Source organism: Lissotriton vulgaris, chromosome 2_1 (genome assembly GCF_964263255.1).
Source record: "Lissotriton vulgaris chromosome 2_1, aLisVul1.2, whole genome shotgun sequence".
Classification (NCBI taxonomy): Eukaryota; Metazoa; Chordata; class Amphibia; order Caudata; family Salamandridae; genus Lissotriton; species Lissotriton vulgaris.
Genome location: NC_141687.1, coordinates 395,045,364 through 395,065,457, shown reverse-complemented (window position 1 = coordinate 395,065,457; position 20,094 = coordinate 395,045,364). Strand labels below are relative to the sequence as shown.

Below are 20,094 nucleotides of genomic sequence, written 5' to 3'. Positions count from 1 at the left end.
ACTTTTTTTCTTTTTAAAAACAAAATCCTTTCTTTGCTCGTCTTTTTAAGGAAAAAAGAATACTGTTTACTGTAGGGTTGCTTCCTTCCGACCCAGCCCTGTAGCAAACAGTAAAATGCATTGAAAGGAACTGCTGTGATGGCAGTTCCTGCTAATACCTTTATTAAAGGACAGCAAGATTGGTCATGGTGGAATGACTGGCCTCTCACATAAATAATGCAGGACACTGTTTTCATACTGGTTTCCAAACCGTTTCCTCTCAAGGTTCACCTCGGGGGTTTCATTTGCTTTCCACAGGTTTCCTCCTAGCATGTCTCGAATCGTTTTCACCTTCTTTCCACAGGCACAGTCCTCAGTTGAAACATCACAACTCGTAATCCTGATGAAGCCGGTATCTCCTGGTACTGGCCACATAAGGATTATAGGGAGCTCTTGGAATTATGGCAAAGCTAAAGCCTCTTGTGATGAAACAGACAAAGACGTTATTAAATTAACTCCCATTTCCATTTATCTGTGTGCACTAGATGTGTTGTGATGGCATTGCGATGTGATGGTACTTGGGTTCTGATGGCATGCGCTGTAATGGCATGCTTTGCCTCAGTTTAGTTGTAATGGCTGTTTCCTCCACTAGAAGGCTTATCCAATTTTTCTGGAGTACTAACTTAATGGTTTATTATCCTATGATGTGTGTGCTCACTCAGTTGTGCTATTTCCTTATGTCATCAACTTGCCCCATATCTCAGATTTAATCGGTGATGACTTCTTCCTTTTCTCTTCAGGTATGTGGTGACAAGCTCTGGCCTGCTGCTTCCTGTGCTGTTGCCAAGGCTGTATCCACCCTTGTTCATGCTCTATGCTTTGGACAGTGAGCGCGAGGAGGATATGTATTGGGAGTGTGTACTGCGCCTGAACAAACAGGCAGACATGGCACTGCTTAGCTTTCTTGGAGTGCCTAGGTAAGTTTTATCTGATACCCTTTGAAGCCCAACAATATATTTAGTTCAGTAAACTCTAAGTTGATGCTCCTTAGTCTTCTGGATTCTTCTTGAAATTATACAATCCAAGAGGTGTTGTCATACAAATGCTGTTGAGTTTTGACATGAATTATGGTTTGGTGATGCCAGGAGGGAATCTTAAAGTAAAATATTTTGTATTGCCCATGAAGACTGTGACTAAGTACAGGGATTGTTCAGTGTGTTGATAACCCATTTTAGGAATTTGTATATTTTGTAAAGACTATAAATGACTTTAGCGATTAGATTATCCAGCAGAAGCAACGTTACCAAAGGTAAGTAAGTTGTTCTTCTTATGGCTACCTCTAACCACAGATTTCTTACGTTGTGAGTACATACAAATGCAGTACCTCCCAAGGTAGTGGTCTGCGGAATAGCTCACATCAAAAAGTTCTGCAGGACTGAACAGGCAATGTGCCCTTTCCATCAGTCCTGGCTATTAAGGCAGTAGTGCTTTGTGAATGCATTGATGACTTCCTTGTTGCGGCCTGACAGATGTCCAGAACATGCACCAGTGCCAACACAGTGGTAGCATCATTGGCTCTGGTCAGATGAATTCTCAGTCCCTTCAAGGACAGCTTCCTGGCCAGTGCATAGTAGATTTTACTATTGAGGACATCCACTTCGATGTGGTCCTTTTCTTCTTTTCTCTGGAGACCCCCATGAAAAGATAATCGTCAAGCCAGTGATCCTTGGTGCAATCGATTTAAAAACTCAAGACTGTTTTGTGGTCCAAGGGTTGGTGCTTCTCCTCCACTACTTTTGAGGGGTGAGATGGAGCAAAGAATGCCAAGAGGGTGATGGGTTGTCCATCAAGAAAAGACGTCACAACCATCAGCAAGTTTGCTTCTCTTGTCTGTAACACCGGTTTGTCAGGAAAAAAGATGGTGCTCGTAAGTTGCGTCATGCGGCTCCACGCAGACTTTATTCACTCCGGAAGTGACGAATGGAGCCACATAAAATTACACCCTTTTGGGCTGAAGTTGGTTCCTTTCTTTCCATGCTTTTGTTTGCAGATCCAAAGCTCACACCCAACTTTTTCTCGTTAGATGACAAGTTCATGCTTCCAAATTCCTTTTTGTATTGTGCAAAGGAACTATGTCCCCACCTAAACTTCAAGGGTTTAAACCTTGTAGGGACTATTGTAAACAGATTTTTTGTAACTCATCCCCACAAGGTCTGCCTCTGGTGTTTGGTTTCTTCGCACAGCTGGCTTTGTGAACCCAAAGAGGATCTAGGACCACAAGCTGTACATTGCTGAGCACACAAAAGAAGTCTTGGAAGTCCCACTCAAAGTTGTGTACACAAATCTGTTTTCATTGTCGAGGACGTTTCCGCAACATGTCATCAAGTTCCAAATTTTCCAGTAGGTCAAAATTGAAACGGATGCACAAGAAGGCCAAGTGGTATTTCTCCTGTCCCGTCACTCTCAAACTGTGAAGTTATGAGAATGTTAGTGTGTCTTGCAATCTCCTTCTTGGTCCCATCTGAAAGAGTGGATTCTGCAACTGATTTTAAGTTTCCGGGTCCATTGGCGACTGTGCAACAGATTGAGCCCTTCAGAGAAGCCATGTTGTGAATTTTTTTTTTTTTTTAAAGTTTTATTTTTGTTGTTGCTAGCACAAGGTATAAAACGACAGTTATGCATTCAGCTGGGCAGCCTCAACATTCAGCTGCCACCGATCAATAGAGCAACTTTTACATTTTACCCCCCCCAACTTAAAACTTGCTACTTCAAGGGTCAAAGTTCACGATCCGGCACAGTAGTCCAGTATAACATTGGTGTGGCCATGGGGCCCTTAATAGCTCTTACATTCTTGCCTGGGTTGTGGTGCCCAAGTCTTTGTGGCAGGTCCCTTGCCTGGGTTCCCTTCCCCCCCTCCCCCCCACTACTCCAGATCCACCTCGTCCCCAGAGCTGTCCTCATCCTCCTCCTCAGGAAGAGGCTCACAAATGTCCCCCCTATATGTGTTCCACGGTGTCCAAATTCTATTCCATTTGCGTGGATTAAGTCTTTGTTGATACACATCCCTCTCTGTCACCATAAGCACATCCATGTTTCTGCACCACTGCGCCAGTGTTGGCGCCTCCCGTGCCCCCCAGTTCTTTGCAATATCACGCTTTGCCATCATTACACCAATGACCACCCAACTCTTCGCATGAAGTGACAGGTCTGTCGGGCCCCACACATTTAGGAGGCAGACTCTAGGATCGGGAGTGAACGGGTTCTGGAGGGTTTGGCCGATCGTGCGAGTTACACACCTCCAATAGTTCTGTATGGTTGGACAGGTCCAGATAGTGTGGAACAGTGTACCCTCCTCCCCACAATTTCTCAGACAGTGCGGGTGGTCTGCTCTGTGCATTTTGTGTAGTGTTGTGCGGGTGTAGTAGACCCTGTGGAGTATTTTAAATTGGACCAATCTGAATCGGGTGGAAACACCTGCCTCCCTGGGAGATGCCAGAGCTGCGTTCCAGTCTGCCTCGTCCAGGTCCCCAACCTCGTCTTCCCAATATCCCTTCAATTTTCCGAGGGGATCCGGCAGATTGTTCAGCAGTTTGCGGTAGGTGAGGGAGGTTGCGCTGGACTCCATGTAGTCCGTGAGTAACCGGTCCTCTAACGGAGCCGATTCCGGGGGTGTCATGCCTGGGTCCATCACTGACAAGAGTGCGTGTCTAATTTGTATGTATCTATATGTTTCTGTCACCTCAAGGTTGTATTGCTCCCTTAGGGTCGCAAAGGAGAGCACGCCGTCCCCCGTCCACAGGTCGCCCACCGTAGAAATCCCGATGGTGTCCCATTGTTCAAACCCTTTTGAACTGCGCAGGTTACCGAGGGCTTTTGTATCCCATAGTGGCGTAAGTTTAGTAATCACTCCCTCCCATGCCAGCCGCCTTTGCGCTTTGTGCCAGATGGCTACTGTGTGTTTGGTGGGTCCCTCCAACTTCCTTGCTATGCCTTTGTTGTAAAGTGGGGCTAGGAGGGTGGACGTACCCAGTTGGCGTCGATCTGCCTCATACGCGGGATCGTCCTGTGCTGCATGGACCCACTGGTTGATCACCTTGAGGTGTGAGGCCCAGTAGTACAGTTCGAGGTTGGGGAGGGCTATCCCCCCACTATACCAATCCCTGGTTAATTTCACCTGCGCCACCCTGGCTGGTTTGTCTCCCCACAGAAGGCCGGACAGTTGTGCCGACACCTGGCGGAAGAATGTTACGGGGATCGTCGCTGGCGTATTCTCTAAAACATAGAGGAAGCGGGGTAGCGCCATCATTTTGAAGAGCGCAGCTCTGCCTAGGAGTGTTAAGGGGAGAGTTTTCCAGTGGCGCACATCTGATTTTAGTCTGTCCAGCTGGGGCTTAAGATTTAGTTCAAGGAAGGTGGAGTGGTCCATCGTTATCCGTATCCCTAGGTATTTAAAGGAGAAACGTTCTATGAGCAGTTGGCAATCCTCCGGCAGGGCTGGAAGTTCGCCCTGTATCATATAGAGGACGGACTTGGACCAGTTGATTTTGTATCCCGAAGCCGCACCGTGGCGTTCGCACAGTGCCAATAGTACCGGGATACTGTTCACGAGGTCCGTGAGGTAGACGAGCATGTCGTCGGCGTACAGGGATATCCTATCCTCCCATCCGCCTCCCCACTGTATGCCTTTCAGCAGCTGGGTGGTTCTGATAATCGTGGCCAGGGGTTCCAGCACTAGGGCGAACAGTAGCGGTGAGAGTGGGCATCCTTGTCTCGTGCCTCTCGCCAGCGGAAACTCTCTAGACATATGTCCGTTCGCGGTTACCCGCGCCACGGGTTCGGTGTATAGTAGTCTGACCCACGATATGAACGTCGGGCCGAAACCCATGTGTTCCAGGACCGCAAAGAGATAGCGCCACTCCACCATGTCAAACGCCATTTTGGCGTCCAGTGACAGTACCGCTGCCGGTTCCTCCAGCTGCGGGGCGCGGGCCAGCACTCCATGCAGCCGCCTCAGGTTCAGCGCCGTGCTCCGGTGAGGCATGAAGCCTGACTGGTCAGGGTGTATTAGATGTGTTAGGTGGGACATCAACCTGGTGGCCAATAGTTTCGCAAGTATTTTACTTTCGGCGTTAAGGAGGGAAATCGGGCGGTATGATCCGCATTCCTCAGGGGGCTTGCCGGGCTTAGGTATCGCGACAATTGTGGCCGTGCGTTGGTCAGGAGGCAATCGGCCTTGCACCCGACACTCCCGGAACATATCGAGTAATGGTGCGGACAACGTTTCGGACATGGTTTTGTACCACTCTATCGGTACACCATTGGGGCCCAGCGCCTTCCCCGGGTGTAGCGCGGATATGGCCATTTGTATTTCTTCCTCCGTCAGGTCGGATTCAAGCTCATCCCGTTGGTCTGGGGAGAGGGTGCGGACCGGTACCCCTATGAGAGATCTCTCTGCCAAGTCTCGTGTGACCATATAGTCAGGGGAGTACACGGAGTGGAAATGGTCTGCCAGGAGTTCCACTATCCGCGCCGGGCTGGACTGTGTTTCACCACTAGGGTCCTTCAGTTGGAGTATGGCCCTTTGACCCCCCCGCGCCTTCTCCAGCCACGCCAGAAGCCTCCCGGCTTTGTCGCCCACGTCATACACCCTGCTCGCAGTCGCTGACATATTGTCTTTCACTCTGCGACGCAGAAAGCCAGTGTGATGCTGCTGAGCCAGCTGGAGCGCATGCTTGGCATCCCCAGTCGGATTACTTTCGTGTTCCTGTGTTGCCTTGTCTAGCTGGTCCTCTAGGCCCCTCAGTTCCTGACGTTGTGTGTGTTTGTGCTGCGTGATCACTGAAATCGCCTGTCCGCGGAGTACTGTTTTGTAGGCTTCCCACAGGATTGTAGGCGAATCCACTGATCCCACATTCTCGGCGAGGTAGGATCGTGTGGTTCTTTTCAAAGCCTTAGCTATACCTGGTTCCCTGAGGTAACCCGGGTAGATGGGGTAAGCTCGCCTGTACGCCCGTTCCTGGTTGGACAGTGTCAGCGTCAGCGGGGAATGGTCGGAGACTCCCCGTGGTTTAATCTGGGAATCAGTGAAGGCAAGGGGACCCCCTCCCAACGTCAAGAAATAGTCAATCCGCGATAGGCTATCGTGGACTGCCGAGTAGTATGTGTACTGCCGATCGTTTGGGTGGAGTCGCCTCCATATGTCCACTAAGCCCTGTGCCTCCATGAAGTCAAGTAGTTTGGAGTGCCCCGGTGTTTGTGTACGCGTTGGGTGCCGGTCTAGGGAGTCTTGCGCCACTGCATTGAAATCCCCACCCAATATCAGGTCCCCTTCTGGAAGGCCTAGTAAGAATTTCCCCAGTTCCGGGAAGGCTATGGTGTGTAGCGCCGGCGGAACATACACCGACACCACGTTGAGCGGTTTTCCCTCCCACTGCCCATGTACCGCTGCGAAGCGTCCTTGTGTGTCAACTGCCGTTGATTGGGTTATAAACCTGGAGGAACGGTGAATCAATATCCCGGTGCCCCGGGATCCCTTCGTGAACTCAGAATGAACTAGCATACTATAGCCTTTCCTGTCTAGGGCCTTTGTGGCCGTGCCGGTGAGGTGCGTTTCTTGTAGCAGGACCAGGGCGGGGTTCAATCTTCTAATGCTTTGTAGGACCAGGCCTCGCTTAATTTTATCACCCAACCCCCTCACGTTCCAGGACATGAGGCGCAGTGGGGCCCCCTGCCCTATGTCAGTGTCCTCCCCCACCATGGCCGGGTATGTGGATGGATGACTTCCGTGCGTGGAGGACCAGGAGGCCCGTGTATCGTAACCTCACCATTCTGTGTGTGTGTGCCCTATCGTAGCTAACATGACCCTGTGTAAAAACTAAGAACCAGAACCCCTTCCCCCCCCCAACTCCCCCCCTCCCTGCCCCCCTGCTCAACGGACTCCAAACTGCCCGCCCCCCAAACTTAGCAGAGTGCTTGATCCCAACCCATAACATAGTACTTGCTCGCTGGGGTGAAGGTTTCTCCGTGGTCAGCGGCTCCCTTCCTCAGCTGCGGAGGCCCTTCCGCCCAGTGTCCATGGCGGCCTTGCAGTTTTTCTTTCTCCATCGGTTCCACAAATAATTGCCGTGTTTCATTGTTCTCCGTCTGCACTGTCCTCTTGATGTTCGGCCATCGGGGACTGGAGTTCTGTATCTTCGTCGTTGGTTTGCGAGTCCTGTCGGGAGCCTGTAGCACGGTGTTTATTATGTCTGTTGGAGCGACGAGGGAGGCCCGCTGACCTCCATCCCTCCAGCCAGTCCCTCGCCGTTTCCGGGGAATCAAAGAACCAAGTCTTGTTGTCAGCCACGACTCGAAGCTTGGCTGGGAAAAGCATAGAGTATGGGATTTCTCTGGCTCTCAGTTCTTTTTTTACTTCAAAGAAGGTTCTCCTCCTCCGCGCAACCTCGGCCGTGTAATCAGGAAAGAATGCAAGTGTCGCGTTCTGTATCTTGATGGGGGGCGAGTTCCTTGCCGCCTGTAAGATGGCGTCTCGATCCCTGAAGTTGAAGAGTCTTGCTATTATCGGTCTGGGGTTAGCTCCAGTCTTAGGGCGCCCGCCCGGTACCCGGTGCGCCCTTTCCACCGTGAAGAAGGCAGAGAGTCCTTTGGGTTTCAGAGTCTCTTTGATTAGGTTCTCCACATAGAGGTCCATTGCCCTTGTGTCTTCCGATTCTGGCACACCTACGATACGTATGTTGTTCCGTCTCGAGCGCCCTTCTTGGTCATCGAGCTTGTCGCGCAGTTCCCTGTTTTCTTTCGAGATACGTTCCATGCTGATTTGCAGCTCCGACACGTCCTCGACCAAGGATTTGGTTACCACCTCCATATTGTTCACTTTTTCCGTCATCTTGTGAAAGTCCGCCCTTATAAGTGTGATCTCGGCCGAGATTGATCCCACCGTGGCTTGTACCTGTGTGAGGGCACGCATGACGTCGTCAATGGTCGCTTTCATGCCACCGGTCGCTTCGGCCGTCTTGCCCGATTGTGGTTTGGCTTCCTGCGAGGGTGAGCCTGGCTTTTCGTACGCGAACCGGTCCAGGCGCGTCTGCGCCGCCGCGTTTTTAGGCCCCTTGCCAGCCATCTCAACGTGACACGGGCTGGCTGAACTGTAGGTTGGCGCCGCTCCTTCCTATCCTCCACACCCTGCCACCCGGGGGGGTTTCCTGGGGCACGCGCTGGGTGTCGGGGCGAGGTGTAGCGCCTGAGAGGTGCTTTGGTTGCTGCGTCCAGTAGTGAAATCAGGCAGGACGGGGCATTTGCTGTATGGTGGCGTGGGGTTGCCAATCAAGTCCTAGGCTGGCGTGTGGGGTATGCTACCGGGAACTACTGCCTTCCGCCCTCCTGCAGTTTCACGTGTGCCACCCCTTGTTAGCAGTCTTTAGGGCTAGTTCTTGGGACCCTATGTGGGGGTGCCTCGGTCACTGTCTGGCAAACTCCACTGGGCTCATGAAGAGTACTCCGTGCGGGCGCCTTCCTTCTCACCGCACCTAATCCTGGCGGAGGTGTCCCAGGGTCTATTCGGCCAATGTGCCCTCAGCCGCTCAGTTCGCCCGGGGGGACTCACAGCGTGGTGTATGGTGCCGCGCGGGTCCACAGACGCCTGCCCCGGCGCTTCGGTCACTGCCTCTCAAGATGGCGGCCGCCGCCTCGGTGCTCCTGTTCTGCGCGCCGGCCGTCGCTCAGCCCTCACTGCAGAAGGGTCCTCTGCCAGTAACCTCGGATTCGTGAGGTCCGGCGTTAGTGACTGGGTGCCCCGGTGTTTCAGGCCGCCTCTCTTCGTGGCCGGGCACTTCCGGTAGTTTAAGGCCGAGACGGGCCACTTCCTGCCCGGCCCGTCGCCTACCGTGGTCCCCGGTCCGGATGCTGTGGATAGGCCCTCACGAGGGACTGTAAGAACCGTGGCTCCCGACCTCGGACTGAGGTCGCGCTGGTCCGGTTAGCTGCCGCCCGGTCCTGGGCTTCGAGCACGGAGCTCTCCCTCTAGGCTGCCGCCATCGTCGGCTGCTAGCCACGCCCCTCCATGTTGTGAATTTTTGGCACCCTTCCAGTTCCCCTTGGCTTGCATTGAGGCCCAGAGATCCACTGAGGCCTCCAGTCAGTATACCGCCAATAGGTCTGCCCTCAGCATCATGTGAGCTTCCAGAATGCACCTCTGGTTCCACTCTGACACTGGAGCCAATATCCAACCCGTCAAATCCATGCCGGCTCCTATAACATTGATTCCAGCACTGGAGGCCTGTAATTGTCACCAGCTCTTAGCTGAATCCATCTCAACCTGGCCGAGTTTGCATTTTGAAACTGTCTCTGCACACATGGCCAGAGTTCATTCCGATTCAGATAAGAACATGCTTTTGTCTTGAAGACGGAACCAAACACACTATCAACTTTTCAGTTTCGACTATGATCAGAGCCAACCAGCTCTTGGAGATGCACTTGGTAATCTGGGGAGTACTTTCCCCATTATTATGATGATGACAATTTATATCTAGATTTGCAAGACACCACTGGGTTAGACACTTCACTGAACACTGGATTGTACTCTTCTCCCTTGACCACCAACGTAAGAGAGTGCCTCCTTTCCTGTATTAACGAATCATACAGCAGAGATTTTGCACTTAGAATTAATTTCATGAAGCCCTTACTGACACCCTTATGGGCACATGGTATAAACCCTGTTCCTATCCTCCAGTGAGAAGCTTGGTTGACAGATGCCACAGGCTGGCACCGGTCAACCCTGATTTTGTTTCCAGAAAGTTCAATTGTTCAAGATTCCACAAGTAGAGTGAACCCCAATTCCTCTGCCACAACTCCTGACAGAGAGTAGCGACATCTTGTAACATTTGTAAAGTGGATGCTTTCCTCTGCCAGTCTAGCCCTCCAGTCAATCAATGCCAGCTGCTTGCTGAGAAGATATACCCATGGTCCATGGAACAGAATTAGCTAGATTTTGATGGTGTTCCCTGAGGAAGTTCTGGCCAATTAGTCTCACACATCCAGGATGGTAGGCACGCTGTGAAGTATCTTTGTTCTGGATTGAACACCACTGACTTGGGCAGTACAGTTGGCACTAGTATGGTGCTTCGGTGGCACACTTGCATCCAACTCCAAGTCAGTTTAGCTTGTCATGATCACCACACGACCACTCCGTGGGAGGCAGGATCAGGTATTTTCTCTAAGGGTGCCAAAAGATAATATATGGCAGGTGGGTCCGCCAGTGTTTCCAACAAGGCTACTCCCTGCCTTTCGATCTTTCACACCGTCCACCCACATCAGATTATCTTTCGGAGGAGCACTTAACCATCATGCTCCAAGAAACGTTAGCTCTTTTGGCTAAACGAGAGTGCCCTTGATGGGAAAATACAGGCTGGCTGTTACAATATTACTTCTTCATGCTGAAGAAGGACAGATGCAGGCTACTGGATTGTTGTTATGTCATGTTATGTTGATTTTTATAGCATCCTATCACTCATGAGGGTATCCTGGCACTATGCAGGTCTTTGGGCTTGCCTTGAGGAGTTTTAATGGAAGAGCTAGGTATTTAGATTTTTCCAGAATTCAAAAAGCGATGTTGAGCCTCTGGTATAAGAGGTTGTTTCATGCTTTCAGTGTGATATATGAGAAATCACGACCTCCTGATCTGTTTTTGCATATGCATTGCGCATGTGCAAGTGAGTGTCCACTGAGCGGAGGTTCCTCGAGGGTTGGGAGAACTGCACAGAGTCGTTCAGGAATGCTGGACCTGTGTTGTGTACTTTGTATGTGTGCGTGAGGAGCTGGAACTGTGAATGTTGATGTATTTGGATCCAGTTTAGTTCTGTGCTGTCCTGCATGGTAGGTTGAGGATAAACCTGGCTGCTGAGTTTTAGACGGCCTGAAGTGTTTTTTATGGTGTGGTAGGTGATTCCTGCGTAGAGGATGTTCCTGTTGTCCTGTCTGCTGGTAATGAGGGCTTCTGTGACAGTTTTCCTGGTTTTAAATATCTTTTTCAGTATCCGCAGGGTGTGAAAGCAGGCCATCGAGACTACATGGACCTGGGCAGACATGAGCTCATAATTGCTTGCTAGTGTGCTGGGTGTGGCTACTAGGCCAGTAGGCCACCAGGCAGAGTCCCACGTCAAGGCATCCTTTCCGAAGATAACCACTTGAGCCTTGTCATGTATTAAGTTTGAGGCAGTTGGACTTCATGAGGGTAGCCACTTCAGTTATGCACAAGTTGAAGTTGTTCCTAGTGTTCGGTGTTTTGTCTGAGAGAGGCAAAGTTAGTTGTGGGGTATCAGCGTAGGTGAATTTGTTGACGTTGTGTGAGCAGATGACGACTGCCAGCCGCATCATGTACATGTACATGCTGAAGAGGGTTGGGCTGAGTGAAGAACCATGTAGGACTCCTCAAATTAGTTTCTTCTAAGAGATTTGTTTGCCAGAGATTTGTTTTGCAAACACCAACCAGGTAAATCATCTTACCATGTGCAGAGAAGACAGACAAGTCTATTTCCAGGTTGTCTTGTTTTTTGATTGCTTCTAGTTCCCTTTTTCCTTGCACTTGTACCCCCTTCCTTAACTTTGTGCCACATCCATGCCCTTACCTTGTTATGTCTCACCTAGGGAGCGCTTGTGCTGTCTCTTCGAGACATGCTGTATTCAGGATATGATTCAGAAAAGGGGGGTGGTGATGGACAGAGCATCCGAACTAAGCAGAATACTCCTACCCAGTCAACAGATCAGGGCTTGATCCATCACCATTTTTTAGTTCACTGCACCATCCCAGCTCAGAACCTAGCTACATGCAAATTAGTCTGTCCCTGGCCCAGTGCATCATGGGAACAGGGCAGACCAAACTACCAAGCCAATTCTTTCACTGGAAAGGAAACAAGCTTCCGGGGACCAGTTTCTGGCATTACAGCCGTCTTCGGCCCGGCTTGCTTGAATCCTGATGGTGCAGTGAGCAAGGGACTCACATCTGAGCATACCCTTCCACGCTTGTGGTGGACAAAACGATTCAGAAAAGGGGGATGGTGATGGACAGAGCATCCGAACTAAGCAGAATAATCCTACCCAGTCAACAGATCAGGGCTTGATCCATCACCGTTTTTTAGCTCACTGCACCATCCCAGCTCAGAACCTGGCTACATGCAAAATTTCAGGATATGGGCATTAAGCCCCTCCCACTTTCAGGCCATTTTTTTTATTGGCTCCTATTACTATCCTTAATAAATTGTGCCTTTTCATTGTTTAATTGGCTTAGTAGTTCCTCCTTAGTACCCCCATTTATTTCATTGTAACCTCCCTTAAGAACTGCCCCTGTTGCATGTCCTGTTACTTGTTATGTTATTTATCTGATTGAGACATCTAGCTGCTGATTCCTTAACTTTTGAAATCTCCCCACGCGCGTGTCTAAATCTGGACATTTTTCAGCAGTACCTTTGCGCGCCGAGGGATGTTGTCATACGACTCTGCGATGTTGTCGACTCCGGTCATGACATCAGTGGAGCCATGGAAGTCCCCGCTTACGCCTGAACGTCAGTTTCTTCTTTTCCGCACCGTAACGCAGACCCGGTGAAGCAGTTCTTCAAGATGACTTTTCTCGACCTAACTCGACACCTGGTGTCAGTGGAACATTGTGCCTTTGTCTAATGTCGACCAGTTTCAAACCTTGTGGGTCTTTTAGCTGACATATGTTGGTGCCCGACCCGCATACAATTTGTATGTGGTGTTTAGGTGAGCACCACAGCACCAAGGATTGTGGTTCCTGCCAGAAACACTAACCGAAGTCATCGAAGGAGCAGCATTTGAAGTTGATGGCAGTGTATGTATCGCAATCTTTGGAGGCTCCCCAGCCTCAGTCTTTGTCGTCCCAGGAGGAGAATTTGCGGTGTTGATCTAGGAGCCAAAGCCGGTCAGGAGGACATTGTTCTCCAGGGAATTTGAAAGGTAAGGAATGGTTGAAGTCGCGGCATTCTCAGACTTCAACGCCTGGAGACTCCATCTCTCATAGCTCCACCCACTTGACGCCTGAGGAAGCTGTATGCAACTCTGCACTGCGTTTCCCCATGTTTCCGGGAGTGGGTGCATCGATGGCTCAGATGAATGAATACTATGATTCTTTACACTTCATCTTTGGGTTCCCATCTCTTTCTAGTGCGCCTCTAGGGCCCTAGGTGGTGAGTGGGGCACCATCAGAGGATTTGTCCTCAGTTTCAGGTAGAGGAGCGCTGGCTTACAGCTCTGGGTGAGGCTAGTGGGCTGGATTCTTCGCCAGACTCGGGTTCCTCCTTTGCAGACATGCTGAGGGAAGTGGCAGCAGTTTTAGACTTGTCACTGCTAATGGTGCTGATGTCTACAGAACTTTGGTTGGAAATCCTTTGCTAGGGGCAGATGGGAGAAGAGCCTATTATTCTGTATAGTGAAGCCCTATTTGACATTTAGCAAGGTACTTGGGCAAAGCCTGAGTCGAGGCTCTCAGTGGACCCGGATATTGCACATAGGCATCTGTCGGCACCTGAGGATCCAGTTTGTTTGCATAGGCATCCTTTCACTAGAGGCCTGGTCACTCAGACTGCAACGCTGTCTCAGGATGTAGATTCTACTCCTAGGACTCCCGTGGGTAAGGATGCTAGAAGTTGTGATGCTTGTGGAAAGCACATATTTGCTTCAACCAGCTTAGCATTAGCATTGAGAGCCACCAACTCGTCTTGTGTGCTGGGGCATTTTTCCTATACCTTATGGGATTCTTTACAGAACCTCTTCCATCTTGTCCAGATAATCTATGTGCTGAGGTAGGCAACTTGATTAGAGATGGTCAGCAGGTCAATAGGTTTACCATAAGGTGTTGCATGGACACAACAGATTCTGTGGGTCTGGTCATGGCAACGGCAATGGCGCTAAGGCGTCGTGCTTGGTTGGTATCTTCAGGTTTCTCTAAAGCTGTGCAGTCGGCTTCGGCCGACATACAGTTTTATGGTGCCATTCTTTTATGGGAATCAGACAGATGCAGCGAAAAGAGGCTTCCATGGAAGGCTTAGAACTACAGAGTTGTCCTACATTTTCTGTTGCTGTGTGCTTTGCTTGTTCCTAGGCTTGGGATATATGTTTTGTTGTTAGTTGTATATGTCCAGTTTCGGTTTCAGTACTACCATGGGTATTCCCGTGAGGAGCGGTATCTATAATCTCAGTACCATTTTATTTTCTCTTTGTGTATTGCTTTAAATGACTGAGGAAGGTTCCCTGGCCTCTGAGGATAAGCTTTCTGCTCAAGAGGCTGTCATTAAGAGAGGTGACTTCCTGTATAGATGCAGATGTGTTGTGTTGCATGCTTCTTCGGAACAGTTCAGTAAGCAAGTTGCATGGATTTCTTTTTCAGTGTTCTTTTAGAGATATATGGTTATGCCAGTTGTATGCTGGTGGGTAGTGACTCTTTGGTTCTACTCTTGGAGTAATCGGGTGATTCAGCAAGTTGAAGTGTTGCTCAGGCTTAGAGTATATGCTTGCATTATTTGAATGCTATTTGCTTGCGAGTTCTTCGTCTAGGGCAAAGAAACAGTGTCTAGTGAAGGCATAATTATTACCTAAACTGCAGGCAATTCCTATCCCTGCTCTATATTGTGGTGCTGTAAATTGGCAGCCAAAGGTTTATAATGCATGGGTTGGCCAACTTGCCCCAAGACCAAGGTAAATTTGAAGGCTTGTCCTTGGCTTCAGACAATATGTCCTAGGGTGTCAGACCGTTTTGGTCGCCAACAGGCTGCCAATCATATATAAAAGTCTTAGGAGACACTTTTATAGTCGGAGGATTTTTTTACTTTATAGTAAGCTTTTCTTCTTCCTATGATTTTCTTGATATATGTGGTTCTGTCTGATTGGCATTACCTGCTTTCAGGAGAGGATGTACCAATTATTTTCTGCATTCCTCAATTTGGGGGGAATCATTACTGTTGATTCTCGTGATGTCAGTTCTTTATGATACCATTTGACAGGCAACCTTTCCTTACACCAAGTCACCTACGGTGTTGAACACAGCAATCCCCAGTACACGTTGAGGGTGTCTCAACATTTTTGAAGATGCACAGCGTAAGCATAAATAATAAAAGACAAGTGTGTGAATCCTTTTCTTGTTTCTTTAATCTTAGGGTCTTCTAACAGCGAACACGTGTTTCGTCGCATACATGGGAAACCGCCCGCGACTTGATCAAGGGTCAGAATTATCACCATAAATAAAAGATTTTTTTTCAGAAGACATAGCCATGATAGTCAGACATGGCCATGATAGTCGTAGTACGATTTCCCATGTATGCGACGAAACACGTGTCCACTGTTTGAAGACCCTGAGATTAAAGAAACAAGAAAAGTATTCACACACCTGTCTTTTATTATTTATGCTTACACTGTGCATCTTTAAAAAATTATTATTATTTTTTTTGTGTGGTACAATGTTAATTTATTAAGGTTAGTTTATACATAAGCTTATGAAGATTAAATGGTTTTACAAATCACCAAGGTATTTAACAAATATATACAATATTTGTCTTATAAGTCACCTTTACAGAGTCCGTAAAAGTACATGTAATTCGCTTTGCAAATATTCTATGTTCAATAAATATTATTGCATTAAATCAAATAGGTAATACATGCATCAGTTCTTGTACAGGACTTCTACATAACGAGATTTAGTTTTGTTCTATCAAGAGCAAGGGGTTCCCCACAGAGGGAGGCTTTTTGCTTTAAAATTTATATACAGTCTGGAATTTGCAGCCAAATAAAACTACTTTAAACCAAGTACTACACAAACCGCCCTTGAAGGTCTAACAATAATGCAGCTGTAATAATCATACTCAAAAGAATGTGCCCTTACATCATTTTTCACCATAATTCCAACAGAGATCAATCACCTTTCTGAATTGCATCCAGTAATACTATATTTTATATAACTAATTCAAATGTCTCCATTCTGCTACATGAACATTGTTCACATGTATCATAGTTTGTTTTTTTAAAAACATTTTTATTTGCATTTTATTATAACTCAACAATACACTCATGTCATCATCTGTCCCACCCTCCACCCTCCCCACTATACATCTCTGACAAATTCCATGTCGGTCCGACCCAAAGTCCAAAGTGTTGTGGTGCGATAGTCTCTGACTTCCGGCCTCAAAAGCTTCCGGAGGGAACAGTTAGATGCTTTTATCTCTCTCTTCTCATGCATCCCTCATAGCCCCCCATCCAACCCGTGGTATTTTCTCCATTTGCCCCATACCTTACGAAACTTCTTCGTGCATCCCCTTGCTTTGTAAGTGACCCTTTCGGGGGCCATGTATAGGTCCAATCCTCTTCTCCATTCTCCAATCCTAGCGGTTCTGGCGCACCCCAATACTTTGCTATGTCCCTTTTTGCCATCACCAGTGCCAAAACCAGAAAGATCAGTTGGGGACGCGCTAAGTCTACGTCGTTCGTTATGCCCAGGAGGGCCAGCCTAGGCTCAGGCCGTAGAGGGGTCTCCAGCATCTCGCCCAGTTCTTCAAACACTTTACCCCAGTAGTCCTGTATCGAACAGCACGTCCATATGATGTGATAGAAGTCCCCTCCCGTGTCCCTACATCTAAGGCATCTTGTGTCGTCCGTTCTACCCATTTTATGTAGCCTGACTCTATCATAATATGTTCTGTGAAGGACGTTAAATTGGATAAGTCGCAGCCTAGACTTAATGGCCACCTCTCGGGGGTGCATTAACACCATGTCCCAGTCAATATCTTCCATGTCTCCCACCTCGTTCTCCCATGTCCTTCTAAGTTTGCCCATGTCACCTAGCATGTTATTTGTTAAAGTTGTATATGTAAGTCAGACCGCTTTTCCCTGTATCTGTTCCTGTAGTAGCCTTCCCTCTAGAGGTGCATAATCTGAGACCTCGTCTACCTGAATCTTTTCCGCACGCCAAGCATGTCTCAGTTGTGCGTATTTATAAAATTGCGTGCGATGCAGTCCAAAATCCGATTTCAAGGCCGCAAATGATTTCAGCTCTCCCCTGACCAGTATGTCTCCCAGGGTGGAGATACCTATATCATCCCACCTCTGGAAGCCTTTTAGTTTGTTCAGTTCAATGAGCCACCTACAATGCCAAATCGGCGTCTGTCGAGTGGGTTTTTTCTCCCATCCCGTAGGGTTCATCGCCTTGTTCCACAGCTGTAAATAATTCCCGTAGCAGGGAGAAGGTGCCCCCGTCTAGCTCCCCCATAGAGGTAGTACATTAACGACCTAGCTGACATCCTATGTCTCTCAAGGGCATAAGTGTGGTGATCTGCCTGCGCATGTAGCCAATCATTGATTGGGGCTATCTGTTCCGCCCAATAGTATGCCTCCAAATTCGGGAGTGAGATCCCTCCGCTATATTGATGTCGATGGAGGGTGTTCAGTGCTACCCTGGGTTGCTTCCCCAGCCAGAGAAAGGATCTGAGTTCTGCATGTATTCTCACAAACACTTTTGGTGGGAGTGGATAATATTCATTCTGTAGGGCATATAGGAATTTGGGTAGTGTGATCATCTTGAACATAGCCGCCCAACCCAATATAGTGAGCGGGAGCTGCCTCCAGCGAGTCGCGTCCTCTATGAAGTTCAGTATTATTCGTTCTAGATTCTGTTGGTAGGATTGTTTTCTATCCAGGGTGACGTACACCCCGAGATATTGAAACCCTTCTGCAGTCGTAGGCAACCTCCCCGGGAGGTCCGGCCACCATTCAACTCCCTTAGGGTCATAAAGGACCGACTTGTGCCAGTTTACCTGGTATCCCGCGTACCTGCCATACCGTTCCAATTCCGAAAAAACTTCCGGTATCGTGTTCTCTGGCTGTGTGATGTATAGTAGGATGTCTTCCGCGTAAAGTGATATTTTCTCCTCAGCGGCATCCAGCACCCCCTTTCTGAATCCTCTAATGGCCACATTCTGACGGACCCTGGCTGCCAGTACTTCTATCGTGATTGCAAAAAGGAGGTGGGGACAACGGGCAACCCTGTTGGGTCCCCCTCCAGACTGGAAACTCCCGTGACAAAGCCCCGTTCACTCTCACCTTGGCTCTAGGTTCTGTGTATAACAGCTGGAACCACTTCCGAAATTTGGGACCGAAACCAAATTTCTGCAGGACGCCCTCAAGAAATGGCCAATGGACAGCGTCGAAGGCTTTCTCGGCATCTAAGGATAGAAACCAGTGGGGATCCTCTCTCCCTTGTACCTCTTGCAACCAGTTGTGGGTGGGCCAGAGGTTTAACCTGGTGGCCCTTTCCGGGAGGAACCCTGTTTGGTCTAAATCTACTAAATCCGATATCACCGACCGTAGTCGTAAGGCGAGGATTGTCATCAGTAGTTTCGTCTCTATATTCAAGAGGGAGATGGGGCGGTATGACGCACAGTCATCTTGCAGTTTTCCCTCTTTATGTATTGGGATTATTATCGCCATACTCAAGTGTGGGGGGAGTTTCCCTTGTTGTAATGCCTCCTCGAGTAGTCCCTTCAGATGGCGTGTTAGGCGGTCCGCCGTACGCTTAGAAAGCTACGCCGGAAACCCATTTGGGCCCGGGGTTTTACCCGGTCTCAGCCTGGACAGGGCCCCAGAGATCTCATCCAGAGTGATGTCAGCCTCTAGGCCTTGTTGGGTCTCAGGGGTCAGGGACGACAGTTCAATTGTTTCCATATACTGTAGCGCCTCCTCACATGTCCCTAGATCTCTAGCCGCGTAAAAGAGTTCGTAATGGTCAGCAAATACCTCTGCGATTTGGGCATCAGATCTAATCAACTGCCCCGTAGGGTCTCAGAGTTGCTCCACCCATCTGGCTGCACGCTCCTTTTTACTTAGCCACGCCATTAATTTGCCTGACTTATCCCCCACATCATATAGGCGGTGCAAGGTAGCTAAAGCCTAGGTTTTGGCCTCTCCCGTGACCAGCTCTCTATAGTGTTTCTGCATGTCTGTCAGTCTCCTGAGTGTCCCTATCCCTTTCGATGCCTGATATTCCCTCTCTAGGTCTAGAATCTTCCCCTCCACCGCCCACGTTTCAGTATGGAGCTTTCTACTCTGAGTCGCTAATCTGTTTTGTGCCTTATCACGTATTACTGTTTTTAGTGCTTCCCAGAATGTCACCCCAGAGCTGACGCTCCCTTCATTTTCAGCTACATAAACCTTTACATCTGCTCTTAGGCCTTTCAATACACTCGCACTTTGTAAATCCCAAGCCGTCAGTCTCCAGGAGCCTCTGTTCCTAGCCTTTCCCATTCCCACCCTGGCTAGTAGTGGGGAGTGATCGGAGATCCCTCTTGCTTTATAATCCGCCATGTCGTCTACTGCCAGGGATTGCCTGGACATGAAAATGTAATCTAACCTCGAGTACACTTTATGTGAGCCCGAGAAGAAGGAGTAGGTCTGCTGATTAGGGTGTAGCCACCTCCATACATCTGTAATCCCCATGTTTGTGATCATCAGGGATAGGGGGGTCCGGGTCTGATCCCTTGACGCCGCTCCCGTCCGGTCCAGCTCCGGGTCCATCACATCATTAAAATCTCCCCCGAGAATCTGTATAGTGTCTGCTGTGTCTAAGAGTATATCTACCACTCTCTTGAGCGTGTTGGCCTGCAGTTTTGGGGGGCATACACTGAGAGTATCCTGCACTCTCGTCTATTCCACGACCCCTTTATCCCCACATAGGTCCCCTGTGGATCCGTCCATGTTTGAGCTATACAGAACGGTGCGTTTTTTTTTACAATTATGGCCACCCCTCTCAAGCCCGTAGTGTACCCTGCATGTGCCAATACCTTGTACTGACCCCTGGCTAGGAAGGCACAGTTTGTCTCCTTAATAACTTAGCTCCGGCGGTTATTCCGCTGCAGCGCTAAGGGGGTGGCGGGGCCGCTCAGCGCTCCCGTACTCATGACGGAACCGCTCCGTCACGGCCCTCGGGTGGGCTGTGCTTGTGACGGAACGGTTCCGTCACGGCCCCGCCCGCTCTTTAGAACGTCAGCGCAGGCGCGGAATTCGCACCGCGCAGGCGCGGCGTGCGGGCCGTGACGGAACCGTTCCGTCACAAGCACAGCCCACCCG

At 49.3% G+C, this 20,094-nt stretch overlaps 1 protein-coding gene across 1 annotated transcript in view; it reads left to right on the top strand.

Moving 5' to 3' along the window:
- Positions 1–20,094, top strand: part of ALS2 (alsin Rho guanine nucleotide exchange factor ALS2) — a 1,343,724-nt gene that overhangs the window by 1,126,356 nt on the left and 197,274 nt on the right. Inside the window, exon 29 of the mRNA XM_086955258.1 lies at positions 780–956. Within this exon, the coding sequence (XP_086811384.1) occupies positions 780–956 (177 nt within the window). The remainder of the gene's footprint in view (positions 1–779; positions 957–20,094) is intronic.